The sequence below is a fragment of the Cuculus canorus genome, chromosome 33, assembly GCF_017976375.1.
Source record: "Cuculus canorus isolate bCucCan1 chromosome 33, bCucCan1.pri, whole genome shotgun sequence".
Lineage (NCBI taxonomy): Eukaryota > Metazoa > Chordata > Aves > Cuculiformes > Cuculidae > Cuculus > Cuculus canorus.
The window spans coordinates 388,957-409,769 of NC_071433.1; the positions used below are offsets into that span (position 1 = coordinate 388,957).

Consider the following 20,813-nt stretch of genomic DNA (forward strand, 5'->3'; position numbering starts at 1 on the left):
CCCCCCATCTCCCCCCGTTGCCCCCCATCTCCCCCCATCTCCCCCCGTTGTCCCCATCTCCCCCCGTTGCCCCCCATCTCCCCCCGTTGCCCCCCATCTCTCCCCACATCCCCATCTCCCCCCGTTGCCCCCCATCTCCCCCCATTTCCCCCCGTTGCCCCCCATCTCCCCCGTTGCCCCCCATCTCCCCCACATCCCCCCATCTCCCCCCGTTGCCCCCCATCTCCCCCCATTGCCCCCCATCTCCCCCCATCTCCCCCCGTTGCCCCCCATCCCATCTCCCCCGCCCCGCCCCCCGTGGTACCCAGCCCGGTTTCCATGGTAACCGCCTGCATCCCGCGCCCCTCCCCGCCGGGCGGCGCCCATTGGCGGACGCTGCGGCCAATGGGGGGGGCGGGGGGGGGGCGGGGGGGGCGCAGCAGCGCTCGGCGCGATCGCACCGGCGGCTCCTCGGCCGCCTCCGACCCCCCCCGGCGCCCCAAAACTGCCCCCTCGACACCCCCCGACTGCCCCCCCCTCCCTCTTATCCCCCCCTCCCCATTTATTGCCCCCTCATCCCCTTTTATTACCCCCCCTCCCTCCCACAGCCCCTCCAGAACCCCCTCTTTAGGCCCCCATTTTTCGCCCCCCCTTTTATTGCCCCCCACCCCCCTATAACCCCCACCCCTCTATAAACCCCCATTTTTACCCCATCCCTTTTATTGCCCCCTTATAGCCCCCCCTTTTATAGCCCCATCCCCTCTATAAACCCCCATTTTTCGCCCCCCCTTTTATTGCCCCTCTCCCTTTTATTGCCCCCCACCCCCTCTACAACCCCCCATCTTTTACCCCATCCCTTTTATTGCCCCCTCACCCCTCTGTAACCCCCCCATCCCTTTTACCCCCCCATTTCTTGCCCCCCATCCCTTTTATTGCCCCCCCCCCATTTTTTGCCCCCCCCCCATTTCTTGCCCCCCCCCCCCCCGGGATGCCCCCCCCCTCGGCCCCCCCCCCCCGGGGTGCCCCCCCCGCCCCGCCCGGGCCCCCCCCGGTAGGGAGATGCTGCGGCCGCTGTTGCCCCACGGCGTCGCTATGGCCTCGCTCGGCCCCCACGGCGTCCTGGGGGCCCCCCCGCCCCGCGGTGAGTCCGTCCGTCCGTCCGTCCGTCCCCATCTCCATCCATCGCCGCTCCATCCGTCCATCTCCACGGCCGGACGGACGTCCATCGGGCGCCACGTCCGTCTGTCCATCCAGACCCACATCTGTCCTTCCGGCCCCATGTCCGTCTGTCCATCCATCACTACATCCGTCCATCCAACTCCACGTCCATCTGTCCATCCATCACTATGTCCGTCCGTCCATCCAGACCCACATCTCTCCATCCAGACCCACGTCCGTCTGTCCATCCATCACTATGTCCGTCCATCCAACCCCACGTCCCTCTGTCCATCCAGCCCCACATCCATCTGTCTATCCACCACTACGTCCGTCTGTCCGTCCATCACTACGTCCATCCCCATCTCCATCCACTCATCCCCACGTCCGTCTGTCTGTCCCCATCTCCATCCATCGCTGCGTCCATCTGTCCATCCCCATGGCTGTCCGTCCGTCTGTCCGTCCACCACCACGTCCATCTATCCAGCCATCACCACAGCCACGTCCGTCTGTCCATCTGTCCCCATCTCCATCCCTCCCTCCCCACGTCCGTCTGTCCATCCCCCACCGTGTCCGTCCAGCCCCACGTCCGTCTGTCCGTCCATCCCCACATCTGTCTGTCCGTCCCCAGCTCCATCCGGCCCTACATCCGTCCCTCCAGCCCCGTGTCCGTCTGTCCATCCACCCCACACCCATCCAGCCCCACGTCTGTCTGTCCATCACCACCTCCGTCCGTCTGTCCATCCTTATGTTTGTCTGTCCACCCTCACATCCGTCTGTCCATCCACCCGCCCACCCGGCCCCATGTCCGTCCGTCCGTCCCTCCGTCCCCGTGTCCGTCTGTCCCCATTGTCCCCAATCTCCCATTGTGTCCCCGTTCCCCCCCCCCTTGTCCGTCTGTCCGTCCCTCCGTCTGTCCCCGGGCTGGAAAAGATGGGGGAGGGCTGGACTGGACCCCCCCCAGGACCCCCCCAAATCCTTGTGACCCCCCCCAGTCCCCCCCAATCACCCTCACGCCCCCCAAATCACCTCAAGACCCCCCAAAGCCCCCTCATGGCCCCCCCCCCAAATCACCCCATAATCCCCTCTAATAACCCTCACACCCCCCAACCCCCCAATCACCCCATCCCCCCCAAAGCCCCCAAATCACCCCAATTCCTCTCCAAGCCCCCCCAATCACCCCATAACCCCCCCAAATCCCCCCAATTCCCCTCCATAACCCCCCAAATCCCCCCAATTGCCCTCTGAGCCCCCCCAATCGTCCCATACCCCCCCCAAATCCCCCCAATTCCCCTCCAAGGCCCCCCAAATCCCCTCCATAACCCCCCCAGATCCCCCCAATTCCCCTCCAAACCCCCCCAAATCCCCTCCATAACCCCCAAATCCCCCCAATTCCCCTCCATAACCCCCCAAATCACCCCAATTCCCCCCAATCACCCCCTGACCCCCCCAAATCCCCTCCATAACCCCCCCAATTCCCCCCCGAGCCCCTCGAATCACCCCAATTCCCCCCCAATCACCCCATAACCCCCCCAGATCCCCCCAACTCCCCTCCAAGTCCCCCCAGATCCCCCCAAATCCCCTCCATAACCCCCCCAAATAACCCCCAATTCCCCTCTGAGCCCCCGCAATCACCCCATAACCCCCCCAAATCCCCCCAAATCCCCTCCATAACCCCCCCAATCCCCCCAATTCCCCTCCAATCACCCCATAACCCCCCTAATTCCCCTCTGAGCCCCCCCAATCACCCCCTGACCCCCCCAAATCCCCTCCATAACCCCCCAGATCCCCCCAATTCCCCCCCAATCACCCCATAACCCCCCCAATTCCCCCCCAATCACCCCATAACCCCCCCAAACCCCCCCAATTCCCCCCCAATTCCCCCCCAATCACCCCATAACCCCCCCAAACCGCCCCAATTCCCCCCCAATTCCCCCCCAGTCACCCCCTGACCCCCCTTTCCCCCCCCCAGGGAGCCTCCCCGCGGGGCGGGGGCCGCTGCCCCCCCCGTACGCCGTGGTCCTCATCTCCTGCTCGGGGTTGGTGGCCTTCGTCCTCCTCCTCCTCACCTGTCTGTGCTGCAAACGCGGCGACGTCGGCTTCAAGGTGAGACCCCCCCCAAAAAATAAACCAAAAACCCCCATTTTGGGGGGGTTTAAACCTCTCATTCCCCCCTCGACACTCTCCCCCCCCCCCCAGGAGTTCGAGAACCCCGAAGGGGAGGAGGATTCGGGGGAGTTCACCCCCCCCGCCGAGGAGACCTCGTCCTCCCCGTCCCTGCCCGACGTCTACGTCCTTCCCCTCGGGGAGGTGGGGGGGCCCGGACCCCCGCCCCCCCCCGCCGGTAAGGGGCTCTGGGGGGGTCGAGGTCATCTAAGGGGCGGTGGAGGGGTTCCAGGTCATCCAAGTGGTGTTTGATGGGGTTCTAGGTCATCCAAGGGGTGTTGGGGGGGGTTGAGGTCATCTAAGGGGGGTTGGATGGTGTTTTAGGTCATCCAAGAGGTGTTTGGGGGGGGTTCGAGGTCATCTAAGGGGGGCTGGAGGGGTTCTAGGTCACCCATGGGAGGCTTGGTGGTGTTCCAGGTCATCCAAGGGGTGTTGGGGGGTGTTTGAGGGCATCTAAGGGGGGTTGGAGGGGTTCCAGGTCATCCAAGAGGTGTTTGGGGGGGGTTCGAGGTCATCTAAGGGGGGTTGGAGGGGTTCTAGAGCATCCAAGGGGTGTTTGGAGGGGTTCTGTGGGGGTTTGATGGGGTTCTGGGACACCCAAGAGGTGTTTGTGGGGGTTCCAGGTCATCCAAGGGGTGTTTGGGGGGATTTGAGGGCATCTAAGAGGGGTTGGATGGGGTTTTAGGGCATCCAAGAGGTGTTTGGTGGGGGGTTTGTGGTCATCTAAGGGGGGTTGGAGGGGTTCTAGGTCATCCATGGGAGGCTTGGTGGTGTTCCAGGTCATCCAAGGGGTGTTGGGGGGGGTTTGAGGTCATCTAAAGGGGGTTGGAGAGGGTTTTAGGTCATCCAGGAGGTGTTTGGGGGGGTTCTAGGTCACCCAATGGGAGGTTTGGGGGTGTTCCAGGTCATCCAAGGGGTGTTTGGGGGGGTTTGAGGTCATCTAAGAGGGGTTGGATGGCGTTTTAGGGCATCCAAGGGGTGTTTGGAGGGGTTCTGGGGGGCTTTGATGGGGTTCTAGGTCACCCAAGAGGTGTTTGGAGGGGTTCTAAGTCACCCGTGGGAGGTTTGGGGGTGTTCCAGGTCATCCAAGGGGTGTTTGGGGGGTTCGAGGTCATCTAAGAGGGGTTGGAGGGGGTTTTAGGGAATCCAAGAGGTGTTCTAGGTGGGGTTCTAGGTCACCCATGGGAGGTTTGGTGGGGTTCTAGGTCACCCAATGGGTGCTTGGGGGGGTTCTAGGTCACCCAATGGGTGCTCTGAGGTGGGTAAAGGAGGGGTCCCCCCATTTGGGGGGTTCCCAGCACTTGGGGGGGGGGGGTTGTCCTAGAACCGAGCCCCCCCCCTACCCCCGGGGCGCCCCAAATCCGTCACCGGGCTCTGATCAGACGGCGCCGCGCGGCAGCGCCGACATCACCGGCTCAGAACGGGGGGGGGAGGGGGAACCCCAAAACCCCACCCCTTGGGGGGGGCTGAGATCCCCCCCAGACCCCAATCCCTGCACCCCCAAACCCCTCCTGACCCCCCAAACCCCCCTGTTCTCCCTTCTTCGCCCCCCAAACCCCCCCCGTACCCCTCTCTCTGCCCCCCAACGCCCCCCACTCCCCACTCCCTGCACTCCAAACCCCCTCCCGCCCCCCCAAACCCCCCCATACCCCCTCTTTGCCCCCCAAAACCCCCCCTGCACCCCACTCTCTGCACTTCAAACCCCCTCTTGCCCCCCATACCCCCTCTTTGCCCCCCAAACGCCCCCGTACCCCTCTCTCTGCCCCCCAACCCCCCCTACTCCCCACTCCCTGCACTCCAAACCCCCTCCTGTCCCCCCAAACCCCCCCATACCCCCTCTTTGCCCCCCAAAACCCACCCTGCCCCCCATTCTCTGCACTCCAAACCCCTTCTTGCCCCCCATACCCCCTCTATGCCCCCCAAAACCCCCCCGTACCCCTCTCTCTGCCCCCCAACCCCCCCACTCCCCACTCCCTGCACTCCAAACCCCCTCCCGCCCCCCCAAACCCCCCTGTACCCCAATTCCAGACCCCCCGAAGCCGCCGTCCTTGAGCCGCCAACACCTGAGCTACATCCAAGAGATCGGAACCGGATGGTTTGGGAAGGTGAGGGGGGAGCCACGGGGGAAGGGGGGGTTCAAAGGCATGGGGTGACCCCCCCGAACCCCCAAACTGCCCAGGTGATTTTGGGGGAGCTGAGGGGGGACCCCAGCCCCGCGCAGGTGGTGGTGAAGGAGCTGCGAGCGGGCGCCGGAGCCCCCGAACAGCGGCGCTTCCTCGCCGAGGCTCAGCCCTACCGGTACGGGGGGGTCCCCAAGGGGTTTGGGGGGACCCAGGGGTTTGGGGGGTCCCCAAGGGGTTTGGGGGGGACCCAGGGGTTTGGGGGGGGGCAGGGGTTTGGGGGGGACCGGGGGTTTGGGGGATCCCAGGGGTTTGGGGGGGGTCCAGGGGTTTGGGGGGGCCCGGGGGTTTGGGGGGTCCCCAAGGGGTTTGGGGGGGCCCAGGGGTTTGGGGGGGGCCAGGGGTTTGGGGGATCCCAGGGGTTTGGGGGGGGTCCAGGGGTTTGGGGGGTCTCAGGGGTTTGGGGGGGCCCCCAAGGGGTTTGGGGGGGACCCAGGGGTTTGGGGGGACCCAGGGGTTTGGGGGGTCCGGGGGTTTGGGGGGTCCCCAAGGGGTTTGGGGGGCCCGGGGGGTTTGGGGGGGCCCCAAGGGGTTTGGGGGGGACCCAGGGGTTTGGGGGGGTCCCCAAGGGGTTTGGGGGGGACCCAGGGGTTTGGGGGGGGGCCAGGGGTTTGGGGGGACCCAGGGGTTTGGGGGGGTCTCAGGGGTTTGGGGGGGTCCCCAAGGGGTTTGGGGGGACCCAGGGGTTTGGGGGGTCTGGGGGTTTGGGGGGCCCGGGGGTTTGGGGGGGTCCCCAAGGGGTTTGGGGGGGGCCAGGGGTTTGGGGGGATTTGGGGGGCAAAGGGGTTGGGGGTACCAAGCAGGCAGGAGACCCCCAGCCATAAGAAATGGGGGAGCATCAAGGGTTTGGGGGGGCACCAAGGGTTTGGGGGGGGGTCTCAGGGGTTTGGGGGGGTCTCAGGGGCTTTGGGAGGGTCTCAGGGGGTGTTTTGGGGGTGCTGTTTTGGGGGGTCTCAGGGGTGTTTTGGGGGGGTCTCAGGGGGTGTTTTGGGGGGGGTCTCGGGTGTTTTGGGGGTGCTGTTCTGGGGGGGTCCCAGGGGGTGTTTTGGGGGTGCTGTTCTGGGGGGGTCCCGGGGGGTGTTCTGGGGGTGCTGTTCCGGGGGGGTCTCAGGGGGTGTTCCGGGGGTGCTGTTCTGGGGGTGCTGTTCCGGGGGTGCTGTTTTGGGGGTGCTGTTCGGGGGGTGCTGTTTTGGGGGTGCTGTTCGGGGGTGCTGTTCGGGGGTGCTGTTCCGGGGGTGCTGTTTTGGGGGTGCTGTTCGGGGGGTGCTGTTCGGGGGGTGCTGTTCAGGGGTGCTGTTCCGGGGGTGCTGTTCTGGGGGGGTCTCAGGGGTGTTCTGGGGGTGCTGTTTTGGGGGTGCTGTTCGGGGGTGCTGAGCGCCGCCCCCCCGCAGCCTCCGGCACCCCCACGTGCTGCAGTGTTTGGGGCTCTGTGGGGAGCGCGGCCCAACGCTGCTCATCATGGAGTACTGCCAGCTGGTGCGCGGGGGGGGTGCACGAGGGTTTGCACGAGGGGGGTTTGCACGAGGGGGGCTTTGCACGAGGGTTTGTGTGAGGGCGGTTGCACGAGAGGGGGTTTGCACGGGAGGGCTTTGCACGAGGGTTTGCACAAGGGGGGCTTTGCACGAGGGTTTGTGGGGGGTTTGGGTGGAGGGGGGGTTTTTCACGAGGGCCTTTGCACGAGGGGGGGCGGCAGAAGGGGTCGCACGAGGGGGGGTTTTGCACGAGGGGGTGGGGGTGTGTGTGCGAGGGGGGTTTGCACGAGGGCTCACACGAGGGCCTCACACTCATCCCCCCATCCCCAATGTCCCCAATGTCCCCACATAACCCCCCAATGTCCCCTCGTGTCCCCCCCAAATCCCCCATTGTCCCCCATATCCCCCATAACCCCAATGTCCCCCATGGTCCCCAATGTCCCCCATATCCCCCGTGTCCCCCCATATACCCTCATATCCCCCCATGTCCCCCTCCCCCGTGTCCCCCAATGTCCCAATGTCCCCCAATCCCCCCTGTGTCCCCCCAATGTCCCCCATATCTCCAATGTCGCCCAATGTCCCCTTGTGTCCCCCCAAATCCCCCATTGTCCCCCAATGTCCCCAATGTCCCCCATGTCCCCCCTCCCCCGTGTCCCCCAATGTCCCCCAATGTCCCCCCGTCCCCATGTCCCCCCTCCCCCATTGTCCCCCAATGTCCCAATGTCCCCCAATCCCCCGTGTCCCCCCAATGTCCCCCATATCTCCAATGTCCCCCAATTCCCCCCATGTTCCCAATGTCCCAATGTCCCCCCCTGTCCCCATGTCCCCCTTGTCCCCAATGTCCCCCCCTGTCCCCCGTGTCCCCCCCCAGGGGGACCTGAAGCGGTACCTGCGGGCGCAGCGCGGGGGGGACACTGCGGCGCTGCCCCCCCGCGACGCCGCCACTCTGACGCGGTTGGCGCTGGAGGTCACCCAGGGGCTGCGGCACCTGCACCGCCACGGCTTCGTCCACGGGTACGGCCGCGGCACCGCCGCACCGGGGCCACCGCCCCGAGGAGGGCTCAGCCTTTGAGGTCCCACCAGTGGAGGTCCCATTGAGGTCTCCATGAGTTGAGGTTCCATTGTTTGAGGTCCCAGGACTTGAGGTTCCATTGAGGTCTCCATGAGTTGAGGTTCCATTGAGGTCTCCATGAGTTGAGGTCCCATTGAGGTCTCCATAAGTTGAGGTCTCCATGAGTTGAGGTTCCATTGAGGTCTCCATGAGTTGAGGTCTCCATGAGTTGAGGTTCCATTGTTTGAGGTCTCCAGGAGTGGAGGTTCCTGAGGTCTCCATGAGTTGAGATTCCATTGTTTGAGGTCTCCAGGAGTGGAGGTTCCTGAGGTCTCCATGAGTTGAGATTCCATTGTTTGAGGTCCCATGAGTTGAGGTCCCATTGAGATCTCCATAAGTTGAGGTCTCCATGAGTTGAGGTCCCATTGAGGTCTCCATAAGTTGAGGTCTCCATAAGTTGAGGTCTCCAGGAGTTGAGGTCTCCATGAGTTGAGGTCCCATTGTTTGAGATCCCACGACTTGAGGTTCCATTGAGGTTTCCATGAGTTGAGGTTCCACTGTTTGAGGTCTCCAGGAGTGGAGGTCCCATTGAGGTCTCCATGAGTTGAGATCTCCATGAGCTGAGGTTCCATTGAGGTCTCCATGAGTTGAAGTTCCATTGTTTGAGGTCCCATGAGTTGAGGTCCCATTGAGGTCTCCATAAGTTGAGGTCTCCATGAGTTGAGGTCCCATAGAAGTTTCCACAAGTTGAGGTTCCACTGAGATCTCCATGAGTTGAGGTTCCATTGGAGTTTCCATGAGTTTAAGTTCCATTGAGGTCTCCATAAGTTGAGGTTCCACTGTTTGAGGTCTCCAGGAGTTGAGGTTCCATTGTTTGAGGTCCCATGAGTTGAGGTCCATGGGTTGGGGATCTCCATGGGTTGGGGGTCTCCGTGGGTTGGGGGTCTCCGTGGGTTGAGGTCCCATGGGTTGGGGGTCTCCATTGTTGGAGGTCTCCATGGGTTGAGGTCCCCATGGGTTAAAGCCTCCATGGGTTGAGGTCCCCGTGGGTCGAGGTCCTCAGGGGGGTCCTGGTGGCCTCCACAGTGACCTGGCGCTGCGGAACTGCCTGTTGACCTCCGAGCTGACGGTGCGCCTCGGGGACTACGGGCTGGCGCACAGCAACTACCGGGTGGGTGGGGACACGGGGGGACGCGGGGACACGGGGGGACACGGGGGGACCAACGGGGGGGGACCAACAGGGACGGGGGTGGAGATCCTCAGGGATGGAGGACACCGGAATGACCAGAATGGACACAGGGATGGGGATGTGGGGATGGGGACCCACCAGGATGGAGATGTGGGGATGGGGACCCACCAGGATGGGGGATGTGGGGATGGGGACCCACCAGGATGGAGGATGTGGGGATGGGGACCCACCAGGATGGAGGATGTGGGGATGGGGACCCACCAGGATGGGGATGTGGGGATGGGGATCCACCAGGATGGGGGACGTGGGGATGGGGACCCACCAGGATGGGGGACGTGGGGATGGGGACCCACCAGGAAGGGGGATGTGGGGATGGGGACCCACCAGGATGGGGGATGTGGGGATGGGGACCCACCAGGATGGGGGGATGTGGGGATGGGGACCCACCAGGATGGGGATGTGGGGATGGGGACCCACCAGGATGGGGATGTGGGGATGGGGACCCACCAGGATGGGGGACGTGGGGATGGGGACCCACCAGGATGGGGGACGTGGGGATGGGGACCCACCAGGATGGGGATGTGGAGATGGGGACCCACCAGGATGGGGGATGTGGGGATGGGGACCCACCAGGATGGGGATGTGGAGATGGGGACCCACCAGGATGGGGATGTGGGGATGGGGACCCACCAGGATGGGGGATGTGGGGATGGGGACCCACCAGGATGGGGATGTGGAGATGGGGATCCACCAGGATGGGGGGAAGGACCCACCAGGATGGGGGATGTGGGGATGGGGACCCACCAGGATGGGGGATGTGGGGATGGGGACCCACCAGGATGGGGATGTGGGGATGGGGACCCACCAGGATGGGGATGTGGAGATGGGGACCCACCAGGATGGGGGATGTGGGGATGGGGACCCACCAGGATGGGGACGTGGGGATGGGGACCCACCAGGATGGGGGACGTGGGGATGGGGACGCACCAGGATGGGGATGTGGGGATGGGGATCCACCAGGATGGGGGACGTGGGGATGGGGACCCACCAGGATGGGGGGAAGGATCCACCAGGATGGGTTCAGGGGCGTTGGGAGCAGTTGGGGACAGAAAGCGGTGGCTCTGGGGACAGTGGGTGCCACCCCTCTCTCTCCCTGCAGGAGGACTACTACGTCACCCCCGAGCGGGCGTGGGTGCCCCTGCGCTGGGTGGCCCCCGAGCTGCTGGCCGAGAGCCGCGGGACACTGGTGGTGGCCGAGCAGAGCAAGGAGAGCAACGTCTGGTGAGTGGAGAACATCTGGGGGACAGCGGGGACGCGGGGGACACCCGAGGACATGGGGACACCAGAGGACATGGGGGACACCAGAAGAACATTGGGGACAGTGGAGGACATGGGGGACACCGGAGAACATGGGGGACAGTGGAGGATGTGGGGGACACCAGAAGAACATTGGGGACACCAGAAGTCATGGGGGTCACCAGAGGACATGGGGGACACCAGAAGAATATTGGGGACACCGGAGGACATTGGGGACAGTGGAGGATGTGGGGGACACCAGAGGACATGGGGGACACCAAAAGAATATGAGGGACACCAGAAGACATTGAGGACAGTGGAGGACATGGGGGACAGCAGAGAACATTGGGGACACCAGAGGACATTGGGGACAGAAGACACCATGGAGGACACCGGAGAACGTTGAGAACATCAGGACAAGGGGAGGCCCTTGGGGACACTGAGGAGCAGCGTCTGGTGACCGGGGGGGGGGGGGTCCTTGGGGACAATCAGGGACACGGGGGGGGCGGTGCCGGTGTCCCCACGGGGTCCTGGTGGGATGGTGACACTGCTGTGTCCTCGTGTCCCCACGGCAATGGCGATGGTCTTCTGCTGTCCCTGTGGTGTTGGTGTCCCCATGATGACCGTCCTGATGCCCCCATGATGTTGGTGTCCCCATGGCTGTGTCCTCGTGTCCCCATGGTGATGGTGATGGTCTTCTGCTGTCTCCATGGTGTTGGTGTCCCCATGATGATTGTCCTGATGTCCCCATGGTGATGGTGATGGTCTTCTGATGTCCCCATGGTCCTGGTGTCCCCATGGTGATGGTGTTGGTGTCCCCATGGCGTTGGTGATGCTCTTCTGATGTCCCCACGGCATTGGTGTCCCCATGATGATGGTGATGCTCTTCTGATGTCCCCACGGCATTGGTGTCCCCACGATGATGGTGATGGTCTTCTGCTGTCCCCATGGTCCTCGTTTCCCCATGGTGACGGTGTTGGTGTCCCCATGATGACGGTCTTCTGATGTCTCTACGACATTGGTGTCCCCATGGCGTTGGTGATGGTCTTCTGATGTCCCCGTGGTGTTGGTGTCCCCATAATGATGGTCCTGATGCCCCCATGACGTTGGTGTCCCCATGATGACCATCCTGATGTCCCCATGGCATTGGTGATGGTCTTCTGATGTCCTCATGATGATGGTGATCGTCTTCTGATGTCCCCATGGCATTGGTGTCCCCATGGCATTGGTGATGGCCTTCTGGTGTCCCCGTGGTCCTGGTGTCCCCATGATGACGGTCTTCTGATGTCCCCATGGCATTGGTGTCCCCATTGTGTTGGTGATGGTCTTCTGACGTCCCTGTGGTGATGGTCCTGGTGTCCCCATGCCGACGGTCCCGCTGTCCCCGCGGCGCTGGTGGCCCTCGGCGGGTGACGGGCGGCTGTCCCCGCAGGGCGCTGGGGGTGACGCTGTGGGAGCTCTTCGAGTTGGGTCTCCAGCCCTACGCCGACCTCTCCGATCAGGAGCTGCTGCGGCTGCTGCTGCGCGGGCGCCCTCTGCCCCTGCGCCGGCCCCGCCTGCGCCTGCCCCACGCCGACGCCTGGTGAGGACCCATCCCCACGTGGCCCTCACCGCCCCCGCGGCCCCACCTCCGAGGAGCTCCGGTCCTTGGGGCGGCCCCGTCCCACCGTGGTGGTTCCCCATCCCCACGTGGCCCTCACCGCCCCATCTCCCCGGGTTTGAGGTTCTCCAGTCCTCGAGGTGTCTCCATCCCATGGTGGTCGTTCCCCACAGTGGTGGTTCCCCATTCCGTTGGTGGTTCCCCATCCATTGGTGGTTCTCCATCTGTTGGTGGTTCCCCATCCATTGGTGGTTCCCCATCCATTGGTGGTTCTCCATCCATTGGTGGTTCCTCATCCATTGGTGGTTCTCCATCCATTGGTGGTTCTCCATCTGTTGGTGGTTCCCCATCCATTGGTGGTTCTCCATCCATTGGTGGTTCCTCATCCATTGGTGGTTCTCCATCCATTGGTGGTTCCTCATCCATTGGTGGTTCCTCATCCATTGGTGGTTCTCCATCTGTTGGTGGTTCCCCATCCATTGGTGGTTCCCCATCCATTGGTGGTTCTCCATCCATTGGTGGTTCCTCATCCATTGGTGGTTCTCCATCCATTGGTGGTTCTCCATCTGTTGGTGGTTCCCCATCCATTGGTGGTTCCTCATCCATTGGTGGTTCTCCATCCATTGGTGGTTCTCCATCCGTTGGTGGTTCCTCATCCATTGGTGGTTCCCCATCCATTGGTGGTTCTCCATCCATTGGTGGTTCTCCATCTGTTGGTGGTTCCCCATCCATTGGCGGTTCCCCATTCCGTTGGTGGTCCCCCTGGCGGTGGTGGTCCCCATGGCGGTGGCGGTTCCCCATGGCGGTGGCGGTTCCCCATGGCGGTGGCGGTTCCTCGCCCCACGCCCGCGTCGCCGCCGCAGGTCGGAGCTGCTGCAGTCGTGCCGCCTCCCCGCCGCGCAGCGCCCGTCCCTCGAGGAGCTCCACCGCCGCCTCAGTGTCCTCCTGGCGGCACCCCCGGGAGCCCCTGTGGCACCGCCGCCGCCGCCGCCGCCGCACCCGCCCTCGGCCTTCCCCCTCCTCGAGGCCTTCCCGTGTCCCCACGACCCCGAGGACGTCCTCACGGTCACCCAGAGCAGCCGCGGCCGTTTGGCCTTCGAGTGCCTGTGGGAGCGCGGCGCTCGCGGCGCGGCGGCGGCTCCGCGGCGGCTCCCGGTGCCGCCCGGCGTGGTGCCGGTCTTGGGCGCCCGGAGCCCCTCTGGCGGCAGCGAATACTTCATCCGTTTGGAAGAACACGAGGTCGGCGTCGGCGCCGCCGCGGCACCGCCGCTCATCCCCAACCGCCGCGGCGCGGCCTCCGCCGACCCCTTCCGAGGGCTCCGAGAGGCGGCGGCGGCGCCGGGAGATGGCGGCAGCTCGGCCGGGAGCACGGCCGGCAGTGCCGGGAGCAGCCCGCGCCACCGCCGCCGCCTCGTCTGTCCCCTGTGCCGCGGCGACGAGGACGGCGACGTCACCTGCACGTGCGCCGTGGCCACCGCCGACGCCGTCAGAGGGTGGAGGGAGAGGGGAGTCCCCCTGCGGCCGCGCCGCGACAGCGCCGGAGACGACTCCTCCCTACGCGCCGAGAGGGGATCGCTGGGAGAGGGCACCGAGGGCGCCGACGGCGCTGGGGAGGAGCGCGACGGCAGCGACGCCATAGAGGGCATCAACGACGCCATGGAGGGCATCAACGACACCGTGGAGGGCATCAACAAGACTATGGTGGCCAACAACGAGGTCATGGTGGCCAACAAGGCCATGGTGGCCAACAACAAGGTCATGGTGGCCAACAATGAGGTCATGGTGGCCAACAAGGTCATGGTGGCCAACGACAAGGCCATGGACAGCATCAACGTGACTATGGTGGCCACCAACGAGGCTATAGTGGCCACCAATGAGGCCATGGTGGCCAACGAGGCCATGGTGGGCACCAACAGGACTGTGGTGGCCACCAACGAGGCCATGGTGGCCACCAACGAGGCCATGATGGCCAACAAGGCCGTGGTGGCCAACAGTGAGGCCCCGGAGGGCATCAACGGCACTTGGGGGGCAGAGGGGCGTCGGGCAGCGGTGGGGCGAGAGGAGGGGACGGCGTGGGGAGAAGAGAGGGCGGTGGTGGCCCCGTGGGGCCACGAGAGGCCATCGATGACCCGAGAGAGGGCATCGACGAGGGAGCGGCCATTGCTGAGCAGCGAGGTGACAGCTGGGGTGGCCTCCTTGGAGCTGGAGGTGGTTCCATGGGGACACGAGAGGCCATCAGTGACCCACGAGAGGCCATCGGTGACCCACGAGAGGCCACCAGTGATGAGAACGGTGGCACGTGGGCCGCAGGTGACGGCCTCCTTGGAACTGGGGGTGGCTCCGTGGGGACAGGAGAGGCCACCGTTGACCCAGGAGAGGTCATCGAGAAGAGAAAGGCCATCGTCGACGCGAGAGGCGTCCCCTGCGTCCCCTTTGGCATCAGAGGTGGCTTCGTGGGGACAGGAGAGGCCACCGTTGACCCAAGGGCCGTCCCCTTTGGCCCTGGAGATGGCCCCGTGGAGACAGGAAAGGTCATCGTGGAGCACAGAGGTGGCACCTGCGCCACAAGGGACGTCCCGAGGGACACCGGAAACGGCGCCCGGAGCTCCGGGGATGTCCCCGTCGGAGCTGGAAGTGCCTCCGTGGGGACAAAGGAGGTCATCCACAGGACAGAGAGTGGCCGTGACCGGAGAGGAGACACCGCGGGGACACGGGGCGTCCCCTTTGGCATCAGAGGTGGCTTCGTGGGGCCAAGAGAGGCCATCGTTGACCCAAGGGACACGAGGGACGTCCCCTTCGGCATCAGAGGTGGCTTCGTGGGGCCAAGAGAGGCCATCGTTGACCCAAGGGACACGAGGGACGTGTCCTTCGGCATCAGAGGTGGCTTCGTGGGGCCAAGAGAGGCCATCGTTGACCCAAGAGAGGCCATCATTGACCCAAGGGACACGAGGGACGTCCCCTTCGGCATCAGAGGTGGCTTCGTGGGGCCAAGAGAGGCCATCGTTGACCCAAGGGAGGTCATGGTTGACCCAAGAGAGGCCCCCGTTGACCCAAGGGACACGAGGGACGTCCCCTTTGGCCCTGGAGATGGCCTCGTGGGGCCAAGAGAGGCCACCCTTGACCAGAGAGGTGGCACCTGGGGGACAAGGGACGTCCCCGCTGGAACTGGAGATGGCCCTGTGGGGACAGGAGAGGCCACTGTTGACCCAAGAGAGGTCTTCAAGGAGAGAGGTGGCACCCGGGGCTCAAGGGACGTCCCCTTTGGCATCAGAGGTGGCCTCGTGGGGACAAGAGAGGCCACCGTTGACCCAAGGAATGTCCCCTTTGGCATCAGAGGTGGCCTCGTGGGGACAAGAGAGGTCATCGTTGACCCAAGAGAGGTCATTGTTGACCCGAGGGATGTCCCCTTTGGCCCTGGAGATGGACTCGTGGGGACAAGAGAGGCCACCGCTGACCAGCGAGGTGGCACCGGGGGGTCAAAGGTCCCCTTTAGAACTGGAGGTGACCTTGTGGGGCCAAGAGAGGCCACCGCTGACCCGAGGGACGTCCCCTTTGGCGTCAGAGGTGGCCTCGTGGGGACAAGAGAGGCCATCGTTGACCAGAGGGGGACACGGGACGTCCCCTTTGGAACTGGAGGCGGCTTTATGGGGACAAGAAAGGCCACTGCTGACAGAGGTGGCACCGGGGGGACACGGGACGTCCCCTTCGGCATCAGAGGTGGCTTCGCGGGGACAACAGAGGCCATCGTTGACCCAAGAGAGGCCACCGTTGACCCAAGGGACACGAGAAATGTCCCCTTTGGCATCAGAGGTGGCTTCGTGGGGCCACGAGAGGCCATTGTCAACCCAAGAGAGGCCATCGTTGACCCAAGAGACACGAGGGACGTCCCCTTTGGCATCAGAGGTGGCTTCGTGGGGCCAAGAGAGGCCATCATTGACCCAAGGGACACGAGGGACGTCCCCTTTGGCATCAGAGGTGGCTTCGTGGGGCCACGAGAGGCCACCACTGAGCAGAGCGGTGGCACCTGGGGCGCAAGGGACGTCCCCTTTGGAACTGGAAGTGGCCTCGTGGGGCCAAGAGAGGCCACCCTTGACCCAAGGGACGTCCCCCTCGTCCCCAAAGACGCCCCCACTGATGGCGGAGGTGTCCCCGTCCCCTTTGGGAGCAGAGGTGACCCCGCGGGGACACGAGAAGCCACCAGTGACACCAGGAACGTCCCCTTTGGCCCCAGAGATGTCCCCGTGGGGACAGGGGACGTCCAGATGGACCCCAGAGGTGTCTCCACGGGGTCAGGAGGTGCCACGAGGGACGTCCCCACCGGCGCCAGAGGTGACCCCGAGGCAAAACGCACCACCGGGGACATCTCCTCAGGCACACGGGAGGTCCCCTTTGGCCCCAGGGGGACACGGGACATCCCCGGTGGCCCCCGAGAGGTCACCTCCTCAACCAGAGACGTCCTCCAACCCCCCAGAGGTGTCACCTGGGGGACACGGGACGTCCCCGGTGGCCCTCGAGACGTCCCCATGGACTCCAGAGATGTCGCCGACCCAAGAGGTGTCACCTGGGGGACACGGGACGTCCCCGGTGACCCCCGAGAGGTCACCTCCTCAGCCAGAGATGTCCTCCAACCCCCCCGAGGTGACACGTGGGGGACACGAGATGTCCCCGGTGGCCCCCGAGATGTCCCCATGGACTCGAAAGACATCACCAACCCAAGAAACGGCATCTGGGGGACACGGGAGGTCCCCGGTGGCCCCCGAGATGTCCCCTTGGCCACCGGAGATGCCACCTACCCCCTCGTGGACAGACGAGAAGGCCTCTGGAGCACCAGGACCGTCCCCACGGACACGAGGGACGTCCCCGAGGGAGGAGGGACCGCAGGGACCAGGGGTTCCCTCCGTGGCCACCAACGTCACCCAGGAGGTGGCCCCGGGGGACGGGGGGCTCGGCGGCCACCTCCTGGGCACCCCTTTGTCACCCGGGGCCACCGGGAGGGGCCAAGAGGCGGCCCCAAAGGGGTCTCCAGGGGGACACCAAGAGGTGTCTCCAAGCGAGGACCAAGGGACGTCCCCAAAGGGGTCCTCAGAGAGGTCCCCAAAGGGGTCGTCAGAGAGGTCCCCCTCGGGGCCTTCCAAGCTGTCCCCAAAGGGGTCCCCGGAGCCGTCCCCAAAGGGTTCCCCGGAGCCGTCCCCAAAGGGGTCCCCGGAGCCGTCCCCATTGGGGTCTTCCGAGACGTCTCCGTGGAGCTGCTCCTCGGGGCGCTGCCCGGGTGGGGACCCGAAACCGTGTCCCAAGAGGTCCCCAAAGGCGTCTCCAGAGAAGGGCCTCAAAGGGTCCCCAAAGAGGCGCTGCGGGAAGTCCCCAACGGGGTCCCCAAAGAGGCGCCAAGAGACGTCGCCAAGGAAAGGCCAAGAGGTGGCCTCAAGGGGTTCCCCGAGGAAACACCAAGAGGGGTCCCCAAAGGGGTCCCCGAGGAGGTTCCAAGAGATGTCACCAAGGAAATGTCTGGAGGCGTCACCGAGGAGGTGCCAAGAGATGGCGTCAAGGGCTTCTCCGAGGAGATGCCAAGAGATGTCCCCAAGGAAGCACCAAGAGATGTCCTCAAAGGGTTCTCCAAGGAGATGCCAAGAGATGTCCCCAAGGGCTTCTCCAAGGAAGTACCAAGAGATGTCGCCAAGGAAACACCAAGAGATGTCCTCAAAGGGCTCTCCAAGGAAGCACCAAGAGATGTCCCCAAGGGCTTCTCCAAGGAAGCACCAAGAGATATCTTCAAAGGGTTCTCCAAGGAAGCACCAAGAGATGTCCCCAAGGGCTTCTCCAAGGAGGCACCAAGAAACGCCCTCAAAGGGTTCGCCGCGGCGATGCCAAGAGATGTCCCCAAGGAAACACCACGAGACGTCCCCAAAGGGTTCTCCGAAGAGGCCTCCGGAGCCTTCGCCTCCGGAGATGCCCCCGCGGTCCCCGGGAGGGTCCCCGTCGCGTGTCCCGGTGGTGCCGTCCCCAAAGGCGGTGGCGGTGGGTGGTGGCGCCGCCGCCGAGGGGGTCGCGGTGCTGGTGGTGGAGGAGCAGCTTCAGGTGACTCTGCGCGAGGACGTCACCCGAAAGCTCCTGGAGCCGCGGGGACAGCGCGAGGGGCCGCGGGGGGACGGAAACGCCGGCGCAGGCGGCACCGACGGCATCGCGGCGCCCACCACGGCCACCCAGGGGGCAACCACGGCGCCCACCACGGCCACCGAGGCGGCAACCACGGCCACCACGGCCACCGAGGCGGCAACCACGGCCACCACGGCCACCGAGGGGGCAACCACGGCCACCACGGCGCCCACCACAGCCACCACGGCCACCACAGCGCTGCCCAGCAGTGCCGACATCCGAGGTGGGGGGAAAGGGGGCAGTTAGGGGGCAGAAAAGGGGGGTTGGGGGGCAGAAAGGGGGCAGAAGAGGGGGTGGGGGGCAGAAAAGGGGGATTGGGGGAAAAAAGAGGGCAGAAAGGGGGGTTGGGGGGCAGAAAAGGGGGGTTGGGGGAAAAAAGGGGGCAGAAAGGGGCGGTTGTGGGGCAGGAAAGGGGGCAGAAAGGGGACAGAAAGGGGCAGTTGGGGGGAGAAAAGGGGGCAGAAAGGGGGTCTGGGGGGAAAAAGAGGCCTAACTGCCCTATTGCCCCTCAACTGCCCCCCAACTACTATCCTATTGCCCCCTAACTGCCCCTAAGTGCCCCATTGCCCCCAACTGTCCCCCAAGTGCTCTATTGCCCCCCACCCGCCCCCTAAGTGCCCCATTGCCCCCCAACTGCCCCCCAAGTGCCCCATTGCCCCCCAACTGCCCCCCAAGTGCCCCATTGCCCCCCAACTGCCCCCTAAGTGCCCCATTGCCCCCCACCCGCCCCCCAATCGCCCCATTGCCCCCCACCTGCCCCCAACTGCCCCCACCCGCCCCCCCAAGCGCCCCACTGCCCCCCAAGAGCCCCATAACCGCCCTTCTCGCCCCCAGCGAAGGCCTCGCGGCTGTCGCTGCCGCTGCCGCCTCTGGCGCTTCGCCCCCCGCCGCCCCCCCGGGGCCGTTGGGAGGGGAACGAGGAGGAGGACGAGGAGGAGGACGAGGAGGGGGGGGGCGAGGCCGAGGCCGAAGACGACGAGGAAGAGGAGGAAGAGGAGGAGGAGGAGGAAGCGGCGGCGCCGATCGTGGTGACGCGCTGGGACGGGCGGGAGCTGCGGGGGCTCCTGAAGGCGCCGCGAGGAGCGCCGGAAGTGGAAGTGGCGCTGGGCCGGAAGCGCAAGGCGGTGTCGTTCTTCGATGACGTCACCGTTTACCTCTTTGATCAGGTGGGGAGGCGGCGCTGATTGGCTGAGGCGATGGAGGGGGCGGGGCAAGAGGCGATGATTGACGGGAGGGGCGTGGTCAGAGAGGTTGATTGGCGGTAGGGAAGGGGGCGTGGTCGGTACTTACTGTCCCCGCCCCTCCCCCTCAGGAGACGCCGACCAATGAGCTGAGCGCGCACAGCGGGGGCGGGGCCGGAGCCGAGGATTTGGCGGGAAACGGTACGCAGGGGGGAGGGGGGAGTGTCTGCCCCATAGAGGGGGATTGGGGGTCATTGGGGGGGTCCCTGCCCCATAGAAGGGGGTTTGGGGGTCACTGGGGGGAGTCCCTGCCCCATAGAAGGGGATTTGGGGGTCATTGGGGGGGTCTCTGCCCCATAGAAGGGGGTTTTGGGGGTCATTGGGGGGGTCCCTGCCCCATAGAAGGGGGATTGGGGGTCACTGGGGGGAGTCCCTGCCCCATAGAAGGGGGTTTGGTTCACTGGGGGGGGGTCCCTGCCCCATAGAAGGGGGTTTTGGGGGTCATTGGGGGGGGTCCCTGCCCCATAGAATGGGGGTTTGGGGGTCATTGGGGGGGGTCCCTACCCCATAGAAGGGGGTTTGGGGGTCATTGGGGGGGGTCCCTGCCCCATAGATGGGGGTATCTGCCTCATAGAAGTGGGTTTGGGGGTCATTGGGGGGTCCCTACCCCATAGGAATGGGGGTTTGGTTCATTGGGGGGTCCCTGCCCCATAGCAGGGGGGTTTGGGGGTCATTGGGGGGTCCATGCCCCATAGAATGGGGTTTTGGGGGTCATTGGGGGGGTCCCTGCCCCATAGATGGGGGTCTCTGCCCCATAGAAGGGGGTTTGGGGGTCATTGGGGGAGTCCCTGCCCCATAGATGGAGGTCCCTGCCCCATAGCAGGGGGGCTTGGGGGTCATTGGGGGGGGTCTCTGAACCATAGATGGAGGTCTCTGCCCCGTAGAATGGGGTTTTGGGGGTCACTGGGGGGAGTCCCTGCCCCATAGAAGGGGGTTTTGGGGGTCACTGGGGGGAGTCCCTGCCCCATAGATGGGGTTCCCTGCCCCACAGATGGGGGTCTCTGCCCCATAGATGGGGGTCGTGACCCCTGTCTGCCCCCCAGGGGGGGTGTTTGTGTGGGGTGAGGATCTCGACGCCCCCCCCGGGTCCCGCTTCACCGTCTCCCCCGCACTGGAGCCCCCCCGGGCCCCCCCCGAGCCCCAGCGCCCCACAGCCCGTGAGTTGGGGGGCAGATAAAGGGGTCTGGGGGGGCAATAAAGGGGTCTGGGGGGCAGATAAAGGGTCTGGGGGGGGCAGATAAAGGGGTTGGGGGGAAAATGGGGCAGATTTTGGGGGCTGAGGGGCAGATAAAGGGGTTGGGGGGCAGATAAAGTGGGGGCAAAGGGGCGGA

The 20,813-nt window shown here is 65.0% G+C and overlaps 1 protein-coding gene and 1 long non-coding RNA gene across 2 annotated transcripts; both read left to right on the forward strand.

Annotated features, from left to right (window-relative positions):
• The first annotated feature begins 1,056 nt into the window (after window positions 1–1,056).
• On the forward strand, window positions 1,057–20,659 carry LOC104065976 (serine/threonine-protein kinase LMTK3-like). The gene is made up of 15 exons (XM_054052288.1): window positions 1,057–1,120; window positions 3,107–3,240; window positions 3,334–3,478; window positions 5,329–5,405; window positions 5,480–5,598; window positions 6,872–6,956; window positions 7,824–7,966; window positions 9,090–9,174; window positions 10,352–10,473; window positions 11,921–12,070; window positions 12,952–16,561; window positions 16,643–18,464; window positions 19,076–19,407; window positions 19,554–19,623; window positions 20,526–20,659. Exons 1-15 carry the CDS (start codon window positions 1,072–1,074, stop codon window positions 20,657–20,659), a joined length of 7,077 nt encoding a protein of 2,358 aa, XP_053908263.1. The 5' UTR covers window positions 1,057–1,071.
• Window positions 8,120–9,083, forward strand: LOC128849803 (uncharacterized). The gene is made up of 3 exons (XR_008447478.1): window positions 8,120–8,178; window positions 8,278–8,497; window positions 8,597–9,083. It is a non-coding gene; the product is annotated as an uncharacterized LOC128849803 (long non-coding RNA).
• Window positions 20,660–20,813: the final 154 nt, after the last annotated feature.

Excerpts from the sequence above, each read along its gene's own strand:
- LOC104065976 (XM_054052288.1), top strand. The coding sequence starts at position 1,072 with ATGGCCTCGCTCGGCCCCCACGGCGTCCTGGGGGCCCCCCCGCCCCGC. Across the intron at positions 1,121-3,106 it reads GGGGGCCCCCCCGCCCCGCG|GGAGCCTCCCCGCGGGGCGG; the intron begins GTGAGTCCGTCC and ends TCCCCCCCCCAG. Across the intron at positions 5,599-6,871 it reads GCCGAGGCTCAGCCCTACCG|CCTCCGGCACCCCCACGTGC; the intron begins GTACGGGGGGGT and ends GCCCCCCCGCAG.